Here is a 19,849-nt window from a genome sequence, read left to right as displayed (position 1 = left end):
GTCCTGTGTTTGTCTTCTGAGGAGGTCGGTGCGGTTTTTTGCTGTGGCGCGTTGGAACTGTCGATCGATGAGTCGATCACCATATCCCGTTGAATATCCCGGCATATCCATATTGATTTGCTCCTGGTACATATCCAGGTCTGCAGCCAGATTAGGGAATAACCAATGGAAATTAGTGCTGATAGCTGCAAACGGCCTTTCCCATCATTCTGACTTGTCCCGTCCTTGGGAATCGAGCTCCTCGTGTGTGGAAGCCCTTTCTGTTCTCCACAAGTGGAAGATTGGAAAATAAAGCAAAGCTTGAACGATGTGTAAAGGACGGTAATGGTGGCTTCCAGCGAGGTGTCAGCTTTGGTCTCATTGACAGCATTCACATCTCGAAGTCAGGAAGTTCTGGGTTGAAAACCACCCCAGAGATTTCGGCACAAAATGTTGACCGGCACTGGAGGAAGTACAACACTGTCGGAGGTGCTGTCTTTCTAATGCAGTGAAGGTTGAGGCTCCGGCTGCCTCTCAGGTGAATGTAAAACATCCCATTGTGCTGCTTGCAGGAAAGTAGAGGAGTTCTGGTCCAGTGTCGTGGCCAATATGAATCATCTCAGAAGGGCATATCTCGTGTCGGAAGAAGCAGAGCTTTTGCACAGGCTTGTTTCGACAAGAGAGAATTCTCTCCTTGGCTGAGACCGACTTCTTGGGTTGGCCGGTGCGCTGATGGTAAGATGTCGCAGAGCTTGGTGAGAGACCAACTGCATCATGAGCTTGCTGATAGAATGGTGATAATTAAGCCTGTGTCCCATTGTACCTGTGGCTACCATATCTTCACCGAGGACTGACCAAATCTGAGAGGGTTCAACTCAGAAGCCTGGGTGTCCAATTGGAGACCTGATTCTGTGTGCACAGGCACTGATGGGGTGGTGGGGTGTATAAAGGGACACTTACCCCACCAATGGATGTTTCAGCTCCTGAAAGCCGCACCTGACCATGATTATGATCAATTCTGCCTTTCAGATGCTGGTGACATGTGTGGAGATTTAAGGAGTGTGCATGCTGTTACTGTGTAAATGCAGACTCTCGGAGCTGAACATTTGGACAGACATTAGGATTATTTGCCTCTGACTGTCAGTGATCTGTCACGGTATCTGTGATACTGACCCCCACCTCAACCAAATTCCGGGAGTGCTCCAAAATTTCCCCTTCCTGTCAATCTCATAGTTTCTGACACATCCAGAAACTTTCTCAGAATTTGTCTGTATTGGTGGCGACCCCCAGTTTACCCACCTTGTCACCCCTCGACTCCTCCACACCCAGTGGGAGCTCTCGCCCCTCCCACCACTGGCATCAGGGTGGTAGTCCTGAGGAGCAGGGTTGCCAACTCTGCTTAGCTGTATTCCTGGAGGATCCTCCCATTCCCTAGCCAGTCAAACAGCCTCCCGACCTCCAACATTTTTAATAATTCATTCAACAAAATTTAATTCAGAGAAAATGACAAACAGGCACTAAAAAAGAATTGTACGGTTTAATGATTTTTCTCTGGGTTTGCATTGCTCGAAGCTGCGAGACCCCAGGGCTCCATTCCTGTCAAGGCCCCAAGCAAAGAGAGAGAGAGAGTCTGAATATCATTTGCATTTCACAGTAACAGCATGCGTGGCCCTTAAATCTCCTTCATGTCGGCAGCGTCCCAGGATCTCTGCAGCAGAGATTTACCCTATTCAGAAGCAGCCCTTCCAACTTGAACTGCTTTGACAAATGATACTCTCTGATGAGCTGACATATGGCATGGATTTTCGGGGGTGGGGGGACGCTGCTTCAGCTCCAGCTGGCCCCTTCACCAGCAAACAACAGCTCCAAGATTTAAAGTCACGCCACTCCGGAGATTCAGGGCTGCCCAGCATTGTGTTCTTCTGGCCTCGCTCCCTCTAATCCCAGCTCCATTATTAGTGAAAATGCTCAGACAACCATAACTGTCCCCTTTCCTCCCCCCCCCCCCCCCCCTCTCTCTCCCTGCCCCCCTCTATCCCCATCCTCAATCGGGCTGCAATAACCATTTGTTGGAAATACAATGTTAACTGTAAAATCAGTCCCAGGTTAAGGCCAGCCCACGAGGTTGTGTGTGTGGACAGACAGGGTGGCTATTCAGCTGGACTACCCTGAAACCCGGCTTCTCTCTCCGGCCCCCCACATGACAGACAACCACCTGCTCAAGGTACATTTTGGCACACTTACTCGGAGTGTGTCGGTGATGGTGAGTTCTACTCTCCCTGTTCCACTCAGCATTTTAGCAAATCTTTCCTGAAACAGCTGCTCTTAATCCCATTAAGATATCTTCCTAGGTCCAGATTTTCATGGGTTTTTGTGAGCGTTAATCGGGCAGGTGGCTGGCGGTATCCCCATATTACATAACTAAACTTTACTGAACATCGTTCAAACTAAAAGCATCTTTTCTCGTTTCTGTTTATTGGGGATAAAAGTCCCAACCTTTTTTATTTCTCCTTTCCCCTTCTCTTTCCCTCTCCATTTTCCTTTAATTCTCTGCCTTTTGGGCAGCACGGTGGCGCAGTGGTTAGCACTGCTGCCTCACAGCGCCGATGTCCCAGGTTCGATCCGGGCCCTGGGTCACTGTCCGTGTGGAGTTTGCACATTCTCCCCGTGTCTGTGTGGGTCTCGTCCCCCACAACCCAAAGATGTGCCGGGTAGGTGGATTGGCCACGCTAAATTGCCAATTAATTGGACAAAAAAAAATTGGCCACTCTAAATTTATATTAAAAAATAATTCTTTACCTCTTCTTCACTTCTACTCTGTCTATCCCACCCGGTCCCTCTCTTTCTCCCTCTATAGCTGACTCATTCCCTATCTTACTTTCTATTTCCATCTCAAACTGTCTTGTTCTTTCTCTCTCTGTCTCTCTCTGTCTCTCTCTGTCTGTCTCTCTCTCTCCCTGTCTCTCTCTCTCTCTGTCTCTCTCTCTGTCTCTCTCTCTCTCTGTGTTTCTCTCTCTCTCTCTCTGTCTCTCTCTCTCTCTCTGTCTCTCTCTGTCTTTGTTGTTCTCTCTCTGTCTCTCTCTCTCTCTCTGTCTCTCTCTGTCTTTGTTGTTCTCTCTCTGTCTCTCTCTCTCTGTCTCTCTCTGTCTGTCTCTCTCTCCCTGTCTGATACTATGGATGACCTGTTTGGATACAATTACCATGAAGCTTTAGAAATTCCCCTAATTCCATTCACAGTTGTCAGTTTTAGCTGCTGAATGGGACCATCTGACTGGGGCGTCAGGATATGAATGAGAAGCAGAGTTAGGAGTGTGGGGGTCCGGGTGGGTGAGGCACTGTCTGTGGTCGCAATGAGTAGGACCAGTGTCTGTAGTGGGGAAGATCCTTGAACTGGTCCTGTTAGCCCCATCCCCCTCCCCGCCTCTGGTGTCAAAGCCAATTAATGAGAGTGAAGTGGAGCCTGCACTGGGCCGCACAGCGCAGGAGTTAACAAAATCCTCTTTTATTTCTCAATTTGAGTTGTGTCACATTGTATTTTTCAAGTTTGGTTTGAGTCAGACCCTTAGTCCGGCGTTAATGAAGTGTATGTGTGTGTGGGGAGGGGGACGTTTGCTGAAGGTTTGTTGACCCTCTTGTATAGCTGTTTGTTACACTTTACATCTCAAAATGATTACAGCACAAAATGAAGAATCTGGCCTGTCTTCCTGAGCTGTACGTTTTAAGAAATGTCTTTTGTACCTTGTGGTTATTTGGCAATGGAGCCACTCTCTGTTTTGAGTCAGAATCATAACCTGATAGTGAAACACAGATTAGGAGGAGGCCATTTAGCCCACCATGAGATCTATCTCCTTGGTCTCACTCCCCTGTACTGTCTCCACAGCCCATTGTCTGAAATCTTTTCTCTTCTGAAAGTTGCTGTTGAATCTGCTTCCCCTGATCTTTCAGACAATGCGTTCCCTCTCACAACAACCAGCTGTGTGAAAATTGTTTCTTTGCCTCACCCCTGGTTCTTTTATCAATCCTCTGGATCCTCTGGTTATCAGCTGATCAGTCAGAGCAACACGTCTCTCCTGGTTTACTCTATCAAATCCTTTTATGGTTTTCAACATCTCTGTCAAATCTCCCCTTAACCTTCTCGAAGGAAGGTTCTGGGTTCTAGTGCCACTCCAGAGATTTGTCCACAAAATCCAGGCTGACACTTTCGGGGCAGCACTGGGGGAACACGGTACTGTCAGAGGTACCGGGGTCGATTCTCCGAGCCCCGCGCCAGGCCGGAGAATTGGAGCAACCACGCCATGATGCCCCGACGCCGGCGCGCGATTTTTCGACGTGCGGAGAATCGGCTCCATTTGCGCCGACGCGTTTGGTGCAGCGCCGGCCGCTGGAATCAGCGGGGCCGCCGATTCTCCGGCCCGGATGGGCCGAGCGGCCGCTCCGACTTGACAGAGTCCCGCCAGCGCCGTTCACCCCTGGTCGCTGCCGGCGGGAACTCTGCGGGAACGCAAGGGGGGTGGCCTGTGGGGGGGGGGGGGGTCTCCTTCACCAGTGGGGGTCTCAGAAGGGTTCTGGCCGTGTTCAGGGCCACCGATCGGCGGCCGGCCTTTCCTCCGCCGGCAATGTTATATCCCTGCGCCATGGTTGTGCGGGGCGGCCTGGGGGAGGACGGCCACTGCGCCTGCACAGGTTGGCGTGGGACCCAAGCCCGGGTCTCCGACGCCGCGCCGAGGCCCCGCCCCCGCAAATCGTGCCACGCCCCTGCCGGCCCCACGGAGGCCCCAGAATAGGAGTCTGGGAACGGGCGTCGACGCCGGAGTAAAACACTCCGGCTTTTACTCCAGCGTCAGCATTCAGATTCCCGTTGGGAGAATCCCGCCCACTATCTTTCAAGGTCCTCGCAGGTGGATGTGAAAGATCCCATAGCCGCAATTTCAGAGGAGAGCTGGGAAGTCCCTCCTGGCGTCCAGGACAACATTTATCCCTCAACCAACTTCCCTGAAAACAGACTGTCTGGTCAATGTTGAAACTTGCTGCCTGCAGATTGGCTGCCACATTTCATATGTCGCAGTCATAAATCACGTGAGGACATCTAGAGGCCGTGAAAGGCACTACAAACAAGAACTGGAGCAGAACTCGGCCATTTGGCCCCTCGCACCTTCTCCATCGTTTAAAAAGAAAATGGCTGATCTGATTGTGGCCTCAGCTCCACCACCCTCACTCCACGTAACCCTTGACTCCCTTGTTGATCAAACATCTAGCTAACTCAGCCTTGAATATATTCAATGACCCAGTTTCTACTACTCTCGGGGAGAGAATTGCCACAACTTAACCCCCTGAGAGAAAATAATTCTCCTAATCCCAGTCTTAAATGTGACCCCCCCCCTAAATTCGAACTGTCCCCCAGTTCAAGACACCCCCACAACAGGAAATATCCCCTCAGCATCCACCCTGCCAAGTCCCCTCTGGATCTTCCATGTTTCAATAAGATCACCTCTCATTCGTCTGAACTCCAATCGACACAGGCCCTGACTGTCCAATCTTTCCTCATAAAACAACCCCTTCATCCCAGGAATCAGTCAAGTGAACCTTCTCTGAACTACCTCGAATGCAATTATACCCTTTTTCCAGTTAGGTGACCCGCAAGACATGTTACTCGTCCTCTACATTTGGGATACGGCCCTGTGTAGCTGCAGCAACACTTCCCTACATTTTTCCTCGATTCTCTTTGCAATAAATGCCAACTTTCTATTTTCCTTCCTAACTTTTTGTGATTCATGTACCAGGGTAGTCAGATCCCTCTGTACTGCGGAGGTCTGTAGTCTCTTTCCATTTAAATTTGCTGCTTTTCTATTCTTCCAGCCACAGTAAACAACTTCACCTTTTCTCACATCATAGTCATCTGCCAAATTCTAGGCCACTCACTCAACATATTGAAATCCCTTTGTAGACTCTTTATGCCCTCTTCGCAACTTATTTAGTTAGCTTGCCAACCCGAGAATGACCCTATCCCTAATCTCTGTCGCTAACCAATCTGAATCCATGCTAATATCACAGTAACTTAATTGCAGTGTTAACGTAAGCCTACTTAATAATATTCAGAATGTCCAATTCACCTAACAAGCACGTGTTTTGGGATGTGGGAGGAAACCGGAGCACCCGGAGGAAACCCACGCAGACACGGGGAGAACGTGCAGACTCCGCACAGACAGTGACCCAAGCCGGGAATCGAACCAGGGACCCTGCCGCTGTGAAGGAACAGTGCTAGCCACTGTGCTACCGTGCACCCACTTGTGACACTAAGAAAGATTATTATTAGAATGTTACCCCATCCACCATAAACTCCTATTTTGTGTAGTAACCATTGATGTGGCATCTTATCAACAGCCTTTTGGAAATCCAAATAGACCACATCTACGAGTTCTCCCTTATCCACCTTGCTTCTTGTGTCCTCAATAACCCAGTCCAGGGTATTTGTGAGATCTTGCTATCCATAATATTGCCATCTCAATCCCCCCAGGGTGAAGCGCTTCAAAAATAACGAATTGGCCATGATTACCACAAGAAGTAGTTGATGCTAAACCTTTGAATATATTCAAGAGGCGGCTGGATATAGCACTTGGGGAGAATGGGATCAAAGGCTATGGGGAGAAAGCAGGATTAGGCAATTGAATTGGATGATCAGCCATGATTGTGATGAATGGCAGAGCAGGCTCGAAGGGCCAAAAGGCCTCCTCCTGCTCCTATCTTCTATGTATCTATGTGATGGGTGTTGTATAAATCCAAGTTGATTTTCTCCTGCCTATGCTTCTAACCCAATGTCGCTGGGGGAACTGTGCTGCTTGGCAATGACAAACCTTCTCTGCTTTATACCCACAGCACAAGGAGGGGGTACCATTCTGACCCTGATTATACAGAGCAGATTATTGATTATATTACATTGTATACGACAGGGAGGATGGGGCTAGCAGCAATGAGTGGCATCACAGTCAAATCAGCAAGGTTATGATGGAGCTGTATAAAATGCTCATTATGTCACAGCTGGAGCACATTGTGCAGTTCTCATGGCCTCACTGTACGAAGGATGTGGTTGCATTAGAAAGGATACAGAGGCGATTCACCAGGGTGTTGCCTGGGCTGGGACATTCCAGCTATGAAGAGAGGCTGGGGTTGTTCTCCTTCGAGCAGAGAAGGCGGAGGGGGACCTGATTGTGGTGTGCAAAATGATGACGGACTTAGATAGAAATAATTTTTTTTTAGTAAAGAGGTCAATAACCAGGGGGCATAGATTTAAGGTGAGGGGCAGGAGGTTTTGAGGGAATTTGAGGATAACCCTTTTCACCCAGAGGGCGGTGGGAATCTGGAACTCGCTGGCTGAAAGGGTGGTAGAGGCGGGAAACCTCACAACATTGAAGAAGCATTTAGATGAGCATTTGAAACACCGCAGCACAGAAGCTACGGACCGAGTGCTGGGAAAAGGGACTAGAATAGATAGGTGCTTGATGGCCGACACTGACACGATGGGCCAAAGGGCCTCTTTCTATGCTTTATGACTCTATGACCCTCCCTTGACCTTGAGGTACAGTTGGAGATTAACAACTAGTTGCAGACAAATCCGTCACTCAAGCCTTTGTGAATTTGTTGAAGTGTATCAGGGGCGGACAGACAGACAGAACCTGCCTCAGCCCACGATACCCCAATCACTGGCTCCTTGAGTTGATTCAATTTAAAGGAGCTGATTCGGCGATGCCTTGTCCTAGTTAACATTTTAACAAACACCCTTAATAAGGAGACACACATGAACTTGTCACTGCCACAGCCTCATGCTGTATACTGTATTAACTGTCACCGTAGTAACATCAACCTCTGTGCCAAAGGTGAAGGACACAGACTTAAAAATGGGAGGTGGAGCGGCCGGGGGGGGGGGGGGGGGGGGGGGGGGGGGCTGTTTTTCACAGGGACGGCAGTGAATGGATTCATGTTTCTTCCTCTTGAACCTAATCGTTCAATGGATCAGATTGCGACAGAACTCAATCCATAAACCAGGAAACCAATCGATTCATTGATCCAGCAATCCGCACCTTCCCCCTCCTTCCTGTCATCTCCCCCCCCCCCCCCCCCCCCCCACCCCGCCCGCATGGACCCTCTCCCCATCGACTGTCTCATTGACACTTCCACATCCCTTTCTGCACTTGCTGCACAGTGGGAGCTTAGAATTATCAGCTGGCTCATTGGGAGCACCTCTCCGGGCCGCTGCTGTCTGAATGAATATTATTTTAGTCAGTCCAACTCATGTGTTTTATCTTTAGTAGGCAATTTAATGAGGAATATAAATCAACTGCAGTTCCCTGTCACAAGTTAAATCGATGGACTGGAGCTGGGAGTAGGTGAAGTTTAATAAATCTGGCAACAAACATGATTTGTGTTTTTAATTATGAGATTAAATGTACCCAATGGAGTTGTCTGGAAATCTGCCAGAGACTTTCCTGATAGACGGCACTGAGGCTTATCAGAACAGTCATGGTGCGTAAAGTTTTAAAAAAATGATTTGATAGGATGTGGACATTGCTAGCGGAGCCTGCATTTGTTGTCCATGTCTAATTATCCTCGACGAGGGGCTGCTGAGTCACTTTCTTCACCTTCTGCAGTCCATGCGGTGTTGGTGCATCCACAGTGTGTTAGACAGGGAGTTCCAGGGTTTTGACCCAATGACAGTGAAGGAATGGTCGATATATTTCCAAGTCAGGATGGTGGGCGGCTTGCAGGGGAACTTGGAGGTGGTGATGTTCCCATGTGTCTGCTGCCCTTGTCCTTCGAGGTGGCCGGGGTCGCAGGTGTGGAAGGTGCTGCCAAGGAGACTTGGCCAATAAATGGTACACACGGCTGCGACTGTGCGTCGGTGGTGGAGGGAGTGAATGTTTAGAGTGATGGAGGGGATGCTGATCATGCGGGGCTGCTTTGTTCTGGGTGGTGTTGAGCTTCTTGAGTGTTGCCATCCAGGAAAGTGGAGATAATTCCATCACACTCCTGACCTGTGCCTAGGAGGTGATGGACAGGCTTTGGGGAGTCAGGAAGTGAGTCACTCACCACAGAATAACCTCTGACCTGCTCTAGAAGTTGCAGAAACATAGAAAATAGGAGCAGGAGGAGGCCATTCGGCCCCTTTCCCCTGCTCCACCATTCATTATAATCATGGCTGTTCATTCAACTCAAAAGCCTGATTCTGGCTTGCCTCCCATATCCTTTGATCCCATTCACCCTAAGTGCTGTATCGAACTGCTTCTTGAAAACATACAGGGCTCGATTCTCCGCCCTCACGCCGGTTCGGAGAATAGCGGGCCGCACATATTTTCACGGCGACGCAGGTCCGACGCCCTCCCGCTATTCTCCGAACCCCGCACAAACTACACGTCGGCATTCCCGGCAAAGGCCTCGAACGCGCCCCCGACACAACCAGAATCGCTACTTATTGGCCCCCCGCTATTCTCCGGCCCGGATGGGCCGAAGTCCCGGCGTCATCACGGAATGTTTTCACGCCGGCCAACACACCTGCTTTTCAAGTTCATCAACCAGTCGTGCTGACTGACGAGAGCATCGAGGAGGTGAGCGCACCGCTCAGCGCACCGCTCAGCGCACTGCTGGAGTCTGGCCACAACGGGGAAGGTATCCCCGAGAACGGGAGGGGGGTCCAGAGCGGGGGGAGGGGAGTGGGGGAGACTGAGGGGGGAGTGGGAGACTGAGGGAGGAGTGGGGGTGATGGAGGGGGGAGTGTGGGAGACGGAGGGGGGGAGTGGGGGAGACTGAGGGGGAGTGGGGGGTGATGGAGGGGGAGTGTGGGAGACGGAGGGGGGGAGTGGGGGAGACTGAGGGGGGGAGTGGGGGAGACTGAGGGGGGAGTGGGGGAGACGGAGGGGGAGTGGGGGAGATGGAGGGGGGGGAGTGGGGGAGACGGAGGGGGGGAGTGGGGGAGACTGAGGGGGGAGTGGGGGAGACGGAGGGGGAGTGGGGGAGACTGAGGGGGCGTGGGGGAGACGGAGTGGGGGAGACTGAGTGGGGGAGACTGAGTGGGGGAGACTGAGGGGGGGAGTGGGGGAGATGGAGGGGGGGAGTGGGGGAGACTGAGGGGGGAGTGGGGGAGACGGAGGGGGAGTGGGGGAGACGGAGTGGGGGAGACTGAGTGGGGGAGACTGAGGGGGGAGTGGGGGAGATGGAGGGGGGGAGTGGGGGAGACTGAGGGGGGAGTGGGGGAGACTGAGGGGGGAGTGGGGGAGACTGAGGGGGGAGTGGGGGAGACAGAGGGGGGAGTGGGGAAGTGGGGGAGACTGAGGGGGGGAGTGGGGGAGACGGAGGGGGGAGTGGGGGAGACGGAGGGGGGAGTGGGGGAGACGGAGGGGGGAGTAGGGGAGACGGAGGGGGGAGTGGGGGAGACGGAGGGGGGAGTAGGGGAGACGGAGGGGGGAGTGGGGGAGACGGGGGGGAGTGGGGGGGGTGGTAGGGAGAGAGTGAGTGAATGACTCGTCCAACCCCGGTTACAAAATGTCTGCCACCATGCCATGGCGTGCCGCCGGTCACAAGGACACGGCCGCTGGTTCCCCTGTGGCTTATGGCCACAGGCCACTGATGCACCGGTGAAGAGGATGTAGTTAACTGCCCGTTGGATGCAGAAAGTGACCAGGGGTTAGGCTGCCCGCGTGTCAGCAGCGCGACCAGGCCACCGGGACACACAGGTATCCCGTGGCTGGCGGCTGCCGAGGTGTCGACTAACCTCCGTCTAACATGTCCCGTTTCTCTACCCCCCACCACCCTTCTGTAGGTTAGCACAATGTCTGTGAACAGAACGGCTATGTTCTGCGCAGTGGTTGGCGCTGCTGTACGGCATTTGGCGATGCAGCAGCATCCACACCCACAACCCGCAGTGGATGCAGGGCCAGCTGCAGCAGCAGAGGGAAGGTCCGAGGAGTTGCCAGTCGTCGAGCAGCATCGGGGGGAGGAGGAGGAGGGAGGGGGAGGAGGAGAGAGTGAGGGTGCAGCCACGGTGCCAGAGGCGACGACCAAGGCCGAGGGTGTACCGTGTCCGGGTCTCTTTCCAGACAATGACGGACATCACCTGCAGGAGGAGACTCCGGCTGAGTAGGCAGACGGTGATACATATCTGTCACCTCGTGGCGCACCTCGCCCCACGTGGAACGGGGAGAGGACACGCGATCCCGGTTGCCATCAAGGTGACGGTCGCTCTTAACTTCTATGCGACCGGCTCCTTCCAGTCTCCGAGCGGGGACCTCTCCGGGATCTCCCAGTCATCGGTGCACAGGTGCATCCGGGATGTGACCGACGCCCTCTATGCCATCGCCGATCGCTACATCACCTTTCCCGAGGACCGAGCAACTCAAGACTCACGAGCTCGTGGATTTGCCAGCGTGGCCGGGATACCGATGGTGCAGGGGGCAATCGATTGTGTTCACATCCCCATGCGCCCGCCTGCAGGGGACAGGGACGTGTTCACAAACAGGAGGGGGACATACTCCATGAATATCCAGGTGGTATGCGACCCCCACATGACGTTCATGAATGTCTGTGCAAGGTTCCCAGGGAGTGTGCATGACTCCTACATACTGGCGCAGTCGTTCATCCCTGCGATGTTTGAGGGACGTCCCCCCCGGCTGAGGGGCTGGTTGCTAGGCGACAGGGGTTATCCGCTGAGGTCTTGGCTGATGACGCCTATACGGAGGCCTCAGACCAATGTGGAAACCCGATACAACAAGGCCCATGCAGCAACCAGGGGTGTGGTGGAGCGCTGCCTTGGCCTCTTGAAGATGTGATTCAGGTGCCTGGACCGCTCCGGAGGGGCCCTGCAGTACCAGCCCGACAGGGTCGCTCGCATTGTAGTGGTCTGCTGTGCGCTGCACAACATCGCGATGCAGAGGGGAGATGACCTGCTGCAGGAGGCGGAGGGAGAAGCCAGTGGCAGTGGTGCCAGCACAGAGGAGGAGGAGGAGGAGGAGGAGGAGGAGGACGCTGGCGGAGTGGCGGGCGCAGCACGCAGACACGACCCTGGTGCTGGTGATGTCCAGGAGGCGGCACGACGGACCCGGCGAGGACGGCGGGCACGCGACGCCTTGGTGGCAGCACGGTTCACGTGTCGTATGCGACGTCCCCGATGAACACCAAACCACCACCTGCATCGCTAGTCGTGCAGAGGGTCAACACACAACTGCCACCACCACAGCCCCCCCCCCCCCCCAACCCCCTTTCAGTGTACACTGCTCCACTTAGACATCACCCTTATCACTGGGTACAGACGGTATGGCACAACATCGATGGCTGTGTCAGCGGGTGTGATCAGTGCCATGTAGAATGATGACAGCCCGCTCTGCGAAGAGCTGTGAGCTCAGAATCGTTAGAGAGAGTCTGACCCATGGCAATAGCTGAACCATCCACCTTGGTGGCCGCTGAGTTCATCACGGACACTCCATCACGTGCCCGCGTGGGCTAGCTGTGGGAGGGGGTGGGGGGGAAGGGACTGCACACCCGGCACCGAAGTTTCACCGCTCGTCAACCCCAGCGACACCCGGTCACCATCACGATTCCTGTGGCTGTGGAACAATCACACGGTATTACAAGTAAGGTGGGACAGTGCGTTTAATGTTAACAATAATTTACAGATGCCCTAGCCCCTACAACTAAACTGTGCCCTTCACCCGTGCCAACTTACTCAGTGTCTCTCTTTGTTGCCTTACGGGCCCTACCACTACGTCTAAGTGATTCCCCAGATGATACAGCAGGAGTGGAGGAGGATTGCTGCCAATCGCCCCCCTCGACTCGTTTCTCCTTGGCCAAGCGTTTCCTGGGGCGACCCGGCCTTGATGGCCCAGGCTGCTCTGCGGGCGTCTCGGGTGACGTTGTGCCACCCTGCTCTGCCTGCTGCCCACCCGATGCACCAGGGATGGGGGGCCGAGAATTCCGGGACGTCCCGTGATGGACTTAATGGGACAGGCCCCGAAACCTCCTCCTCCCTCGGTGAGCCCGGTGGCCCTCGGGCCTCACTTTGGGACAGAGGTGCGAGCGGGGAGGTGCCCCGTCGCACCACCGACACCTGGCGCTGCCAGTCCTGGAGGCCTGCAACGGTATCCACCAGGATCCGAAGGTTTGCAGACACGGAGTCCAGGGAGTTAGACATTCCCGCCAGGGACTGTGCGATCTCAACCTGTGAGTGCACGACACCATCCAGCACATGTGTCAGGCGGTTGATGCTCTCGGCGACTGACTGCTGGGACTGTGCCATCGACTGCTGGGACTGTGCCATGGCGTGCTGCGACTGGCCAATGACCTGCTGAGACTCGGCCAAGGCCCGCAGCGCGCCGGCAATGTCGTGTTGGCTCTGGCGCATTGCTGCCTGTGAGAGGGCAACCCTGGCCAGGGCCGAGGATGACGCGTGCATATGAACCCCAATGCCTTGCATCACCTGACCCATTGCCTCCACCGCGGATGCCATCCGTGCGGTGTCGGACTGGGTCTCTGCCATGAGCGGCACCACTCCCTGCTCGTGGACGCGGTTCGACTCCTCTAACAGCGTCTGCAGAGTCTGGAAGACAGCCCTCATCCCGTCATTGTTTCCCTGGGTTTCTTGAGGCATCGGCTGTGCGGGTGGGTTGAGAAACTCCAGGAACTCCAAAAACGTCTGGGAGCCAGCTGCATCCTGGGCCTGGTCTGGTCTCCGCGAGTCCGGGCCCTCGGTTGCTCCGACCTCCACCTGCTGTACCTGCTCAGCTGTGATGTGCAAACCAGACTGTGACCCAGGAGACTCATCACTAAATAGGCCCAACTGGGGTGAGTGTCTCTGGGATGATGGATGTTGTGGGAGATAGCAGTGCCGCAAGCCCGATGTTTTCGCAATTTAGCGCCTTCTCAATGGTGTGGGGCCGCTCAGAGTCCGGAGGGTTATCCCTGGCCATTTCCGGGGGTTATGTTCTCGCCACCCTCTGGGCGTCCTGATCCGCAGTTTGGGTTGGGGAGGATGGGGCTCCCCGCTGATCGGGCACCCTCTGTCGTGCGGCCCCGGGTGAGGTGGCGGCAGATTCCTGTCTCCGTCTGGAGGCAGACGGCCCTGGTCGTTCAGCATCACGTCCTAGGGAAGAGAATGAGACGGGTCATTTAGATTTGCTCGGCAGGCCGCTGGACGGTCCCAGTGGGCAGCGTGTGAAGGGACAGAGGATGGGGGACGTATCCCAGTGGGCAGGGTGTGTGAAGGGACAGAGGATGGGGGAGGTGCCCAAGTGGGCAGGGTGTGTGAAGGGACAGAGGATGGGGGAGGGGTGGGTGTTTGTCAAGGAGGGTTGTCTCACTTGCTGCAGATCCGCCAACCTCGCATAGCGCGATATCCCGGGTGGCAGACCCCCCAACAAGGTCCAGGGCCCTCTGCTCAAAGGTGGTGAGGGGGTGCAGGTTGGGCGAACCCCCTCCAGTCTTGTGCCGCTCACGGTTGTTGTGAGTGGACTTGTCCTGTTGGGGGAGGGGACATAGGTAGATCATTACAAAACGGCAGGTATCAGCAGTCCGTTCAGATACTGGTACAGTTTGGGGGTCAAGTTGTCATAAGACGATTGCATCTCTCCACGGGGCCAGAGCGCTGGGTCTGTGACAACTTTGTGAACCACCCTCAACTCACTCTGCCCCAATCCCCCTCCACCCCCCGTGCCAGGGGGGGAGGTGGGTGATTAGGTAAAGGGGGGGGGGAGGGATGGTTGTGACCAGGGGGCACCTTCTTGGCACTTACCCTGGCAGCCCTGGTGAGGTTGTGTAGCTTTTTCCGGCATTGCTCAGCTGAGCGAGGGGTCTGCCCCACAGCACTAACGGCAGCAGCCACCTCACGCCAGGCCTGGCGTACCGCGCTGGCAGGTTGGCGATGCCCTCTCCGCGGGCGGAGGATGCCCCTCCTCTGCTCGACAGCATCGAGCAGAGTTTCGACATCGGCCTCCACAAATCGAGGTGCAGCTCTCCTGGACTCCGACATCATGGCCGACAGATTCTGTGCTCGCCCGCGCCTTTTTACGGCGTCGGGCGGCGTCACGTGGGCGTGTTCGTGTCGTCGCCGCGTTCCGTCGTCATCGCGCACGTGATTGACGCGGCCGCGTTACTAGCCCATTTCCCGGAAGTGAATACGTCGGGAAATGGACCCTTCCCGACCGTCGTAAAACGCGCCCGTTTTTTACGACAGTTTCGCGATTTTTCGCGGGTGCGGAGAATCGCGCCCTCTATGTTCTTTAGCGAATTAGTTAATGAACATTGTATAGGGGACTTAAAGGGGGAGGGATGTGGTGATTGTCCCTTTCAGGACAACACAGCAGGGGAAGGGTCATCTGGTTTGAGTGAGCAGTCGGGACTCGAGTGTGGAATCGGACCCCGGTGAGAGAGCTCCGAGACACCAACATTTTGGGAGCGAGCGACAGCCAAGCTGCTGTAATATCATTACTATTAATAAATATCTTTTGTGTTCACTGGTGAAGTCAGCTTTACATGCTGCTAATTATTCTCAATGGGTCTTGCTTGCAAACAGTATCCTGGAGGTGAAGTGTTAATTCCTGCAAACTCCGGGGCACTCCAGGAGAATTTGTGACCTCAGACAGTTCCTGCCAACTCCGTGCCAATTCCGTCTCCACAATCTGACATCGCACGTCGAAGGAACAATTAATTATCGTCAGCTGCCATTCAATGACAATCCCAGCCAATCAGTGAGCCCCTCCCTGTTGCCCATGGTGATGCCTATGGCTGTAACCTGATAAGTTACCGTGGTTTCAGGATGGAGCGGGTCAGATCAAAGAGTCCACAGGAGGTCCAGCCTAGCTTTTACAGCTCGTGTCACAGGCCCAGGATTGGACATTGAGATAATCTGTGACAGACAATAATCAGCAGCCAATGATTAGCATTTGAATAGGATTCCCCCCCAAAAAATCAGAGCGTCGAACATCTGCCGAGTTTGGAGCAGCTTCTCCCTTTAAATACTTAATAAAAATACAACATCCAGTCCTGGCCACCTCCCCCAATATTGCTGTGGTCAATTTGTGTCTGATAACCATTCTAATCTTCTCCAAACCGTCTCCCATCACCCACCCTCTTCCGAAACTCTGCTGCCTCTATCCTAACTTGCAGCTTCACTCAACACCCTCCGTGCTCACTAACCTACATAGGCTCCCAGTAACACCTCAACTTAAACATTTCTCATTCTCCTTTTCTATTTTTAAAAAGTTTTTATTGAAGATTTTCATTTATATTTATAGCAGAAAACAAAGAGAAAAGCATACAGTATTAACAGTACAATCCAAATACACTTTATTGTTATTATTCATTTATGGGATGTGGGCGTCGCTGGTGAGGCCAGCATTTATTGCCCATCCCTAGTTGCCCTTCAGAAGGTGGTGGTGAGCCGCCTTCTTCAACCGCTGCAGTCCCTGAAGTGTAGGTACACCCACAGTGCTGTTAGGGACAGAGTTCCAGGATGTTGCCCCAGGGACAGTGAAGGTACGGTGGTTTATTTCCAAGTCGGGGTGATGAGTGACTTTGAGGGGAACCTCCAGGTGGTGGGGTTCCCAGGTATCTGCTGCTCTTGTCCTTCTAGATGGTAGTGGTCACAGGTTTGGAAGGTGCTGTCTAAGGAGCCTCGGCGAGCTCCTGCAGTGAATCTTGTAGATGGCACACACGGCTGCCGCTGTTCGTTGGTGGTGGAGGGTTTGAATGTTTGTAGAAGGGGGAGCAATCAAGCGGGGCTGCTTTGTCCTGGACGGTGTTGAGCTTTATTGAGTGTTGTTGGAGCTGCGCTCATCCAGGCAAGTGGAGAGTAATCCATCACACTCCTGACCTGTGCCTTGTAAATGGTGGACAGGCTTTGGGGGAGCTGGTCAGGAGGTGAGTTACTCACTGTCGGATTCCTAGCCTTTGACCTGCCCTGGTAGCCACAGTATTTATGTGGCTGGGTCCAGTTCAGTTTCTGATCAATGGTAACCCCCAGGATGTTGATTGTGGGGGATTCAGCGATGGCAATGCCGTTGAATGTCAAGGGGCGATGGTTAGATCCTCTCTTGTAGGAGATGGTCATTGCCTGGCACTGGTGTGGCACGAATGTCCAGGTCTCGCTGCATTTGGGCACGGACAGCTTCATTGTCAGAAACCTACCATAAAATATAAACAAGCTACACCATTGTAATACAAAAAATATGGTCAAAGTACCTAAATCATAGTACATGACACAGAAATAGCCATGGTAACATAAATAATAGTTTCCTTCCTTTGACCCCCCCCCCTAACCACGATGCAGATAAGCTGTCCTGTGCGGTACAATTTACCAGTGTGGTCTACATTGATGGATCATGCCCCGGCCTGGTGGCTCTATGTTCCGGGGTCGCCAAAGAGAGATCCCCTCTGCTGTTCCCTGTGTGTGTGGGGGTTGGGGGGGGGGGGGGGGGTGGAGTGGAGTGGAGTGGAGTGAAGGGTCCCAGCACCCTGTAAACTAAGGTGAGGCCCACCGAGGATGGTGAAGCCTCGTCTGGAGAACTTGCCCTCCGAGTGCAGCGCCCTCCGAGTGCAGCGCCCCCCCAGTGCAGCGCCCCCCGAGTGCAGCGCCCCCCGAGTGCAGCGCCCTCCGAGTGCAGCGCCCCCCCGAATGCAGCGCCCTCCGAGTGCAGCGCCCTCCGAGGGCAGCGCCCCCCCAATGCAGCACCCTCTGAGTGCAGTGCCCGCCGAGTGCTGTACCCTCCGAGTGCAGCGCCCCCCAAGGGCAGTGCCCCCCCAGTGCAGCGCCCTATGAGTGCAGCGCCCCCCCCTCAGTGCAGCGCCCCCCCAGTGCAGCATCCTCCGAGTGCAGCGCCCCCCCCCAGTGCAGCGCCCCCCCAGTGCAGCGCCCTCCGAGTGCAGCGCCCTCCGAGTGCAGCGCCCCCCGAGGGCAGCAACTCAGATCTCTTCACAATCTCATCAATCACAACTGCTGACCGTATAAAGTTACAGTAAGAAGTCTGACAACACCAGGTTAAAGTCCAACAGGTTTGTTTCGAATCACTAGCTTTCGGAGTGCAGCTCCTTCCTCGGGTGAATGAAGGAGCAGTGCTCCGAAAGCTAGTGATTTGACCTGGTGTTGTCAGACGTTTTACTGTGCCCATCCCAGTCCAACGCCGGCATCTCCACATCCTGATATAGTTAGATTGGGAATTAGTCTTATTCACGGTTGCACGTTCCCACCACTTAGATCTCAATCTTCAACCAAAATCCCTGATAGTTAACCTCAGGGATAACTCGCTCGCTCGCTCCCGCTCACTCTTCCCTTCTCTGCACTGTTATTAACAGTGAACACTGTGTCTGGGTGGCTTGCAGACTGTAACTCTCCTTTACCCTCCACTCCAGTTACCTCCACCCTCCCTCCCTCTCACAGTGGCAGCATTTCCTCCATAAATCTCACAAACACGCTCTGCATTGTAGTCTCTGGGGCCGCTGCCCTCTCGCAGTGACCTTCGAGAAAGGGAATAAAAAGTGAATCTGAGGGAAATAAAAGGGGATCAGCTATTGCTGAGAGACCAAACTCTGAGAGTTCACAGGGTGATTTAACAAACCTCCCACCCCCCCCCCCCACCCCCACCCCTACCCCCACCTCCTCCCCCCCCCCCCCCCCCCCCCCACATCCCAAACACATCGCCCCTGACTGAAAGGACCAACAGGATCGACCAATGACCCAACTTTCTCCCCTTTTCATATTGAACAAACATGGGGGGGGGGGATTTGAGGTTGCGCAGGAGAAAGTTGCTGCAGTCAATGCCCCATGAACTAGGCATTCATTTGTGTTGCTCAGACATCAAAGGCCCACAGCGCAGCGTTTGGTAAAGTAATCCCTGCGCACGGAGTGGGGCTGCCAGCTGCTGCCTCTGCAGCTCGCTCACTCCCAGCATGCCACTGGAGTCGGTTAGCAACCGCCCCAAGATGTTAACCTTTTCCTCACCAGCGCAATTACAGCACGGAAACACGCCATTTGGCCCAATTACTCATGCTAGCGTTCATGCTCCAGGCGAGACTCCTCCCACTTGTCTTCATCTCACCCTCCAGAGACAACCCGCATTACGGTCGGCCCGGTGACACAGCGGGTTAGCACTGTTGCTTCACAGCGCCAGGGTCCCAGGTTCGATTCCCGGCTTGGGTCACTGTCTGTCTGCACGTTCTCCCCGTGTCTGCGTGGGTTTCCTCCGGGCGCTCCGGTTTCCTCCCACAAGTCCCGAAAGACGTGCTGTTAGGTGAATTGGACATTCTGAATTCTCCCTCTGTGTACCCGAACAGGCGCCGGAATGTGGCGACTAGGGGAATTTCACAGTAACTTCATTGCAGTGTTAATGTAAGCCTACTTGAGACACTAATAAAGATTATTATTATATATCATAACCTCGGGACATTCCAAAGTACCTTAAGCTAATTAAATATTTGTGTGAGGGTAGCACGGTGGCGCAGTGGTTAGCACTGCTGTCTCACGGCGCCGAGGTCCCAGGTTCAATCCCGGCTCTGGGTCACTGTCCGTGTGGAGTTTGCACATTCTCCCCGTGTCTGCGTGGGTTTCGCCCCCACAACCCAAAGATGTGCAACGTAGGTGGATTGGCCACGTTAAATTGCCCCTTAACTGGAAAAAAAATGAATTGGGTACTCTAAATTTTTCTTACAAATATTTGTGAAATGTAGCCACAGGTGTAACATAGGGAATGTAAGAAATCTCACAACACCAGGTTAAAGTCCAACAAGTCTGTTTGGAATCACCAGCTTTCGCGTAGCTCCTTCATCAGGTGATTAGCCACATGTGGCAGATTGTAAATCTAACCGTGGCTAATTGCATGGCTGATTAGCAAATAAATAGTGA

General features: G+C 53.9%; 1 protein-coding gene across 2 annotated transcripts in view; it reads left to right on the top strand.

The window, feature by feature from the left end:
- rhbdl3 (rhomboid, veinlet-like 3 (Drosophila)) overlaps positions 1-19,849 on the top strand; it is a 91,413-nt gene that overhangs the window by 40,501 nt on the left and 31,063 nt on the right. Inside the window, exon 1 of one of the 2 annotated variants that reach the window (XM_038776935.1) lies at positions 2,023-2,242. The exons of the other annotated variant lie outside the window; for it this stretch is intronic. Coding sequence (XP_038632863.1) covers positions 2,180-2,242 — 63 coding nt within the window. The 5' untranslated portion in view covers positions 2,023-2,179. Of the gene's footprint in view, positions 1-2,022; positions 2,243-19,849 lie in introns of those variants that run through there. 2 annotated transcript variants of the gene reach the window in all.

Source organism: Scyliorhinus canicula, chromosome 18 (assembly GCF_902713615.1).
Source record: "Scyliorhinus canicula chromosome 18, sScyCan1.1, whole genome shotgun sequence".
Taxonomy (NCBI): Eukaryota; Metazoa; Chordata; class Chondrichthyes; order Carcharhiniformes; family Scyliorhinidae; genus Scyliorhinus; species Scyliorhinus canicula.
Note: the sequence above shows the minus strand (reverse complement) of the source record. Positions and strands in the feature narration are given on the sequence as shown.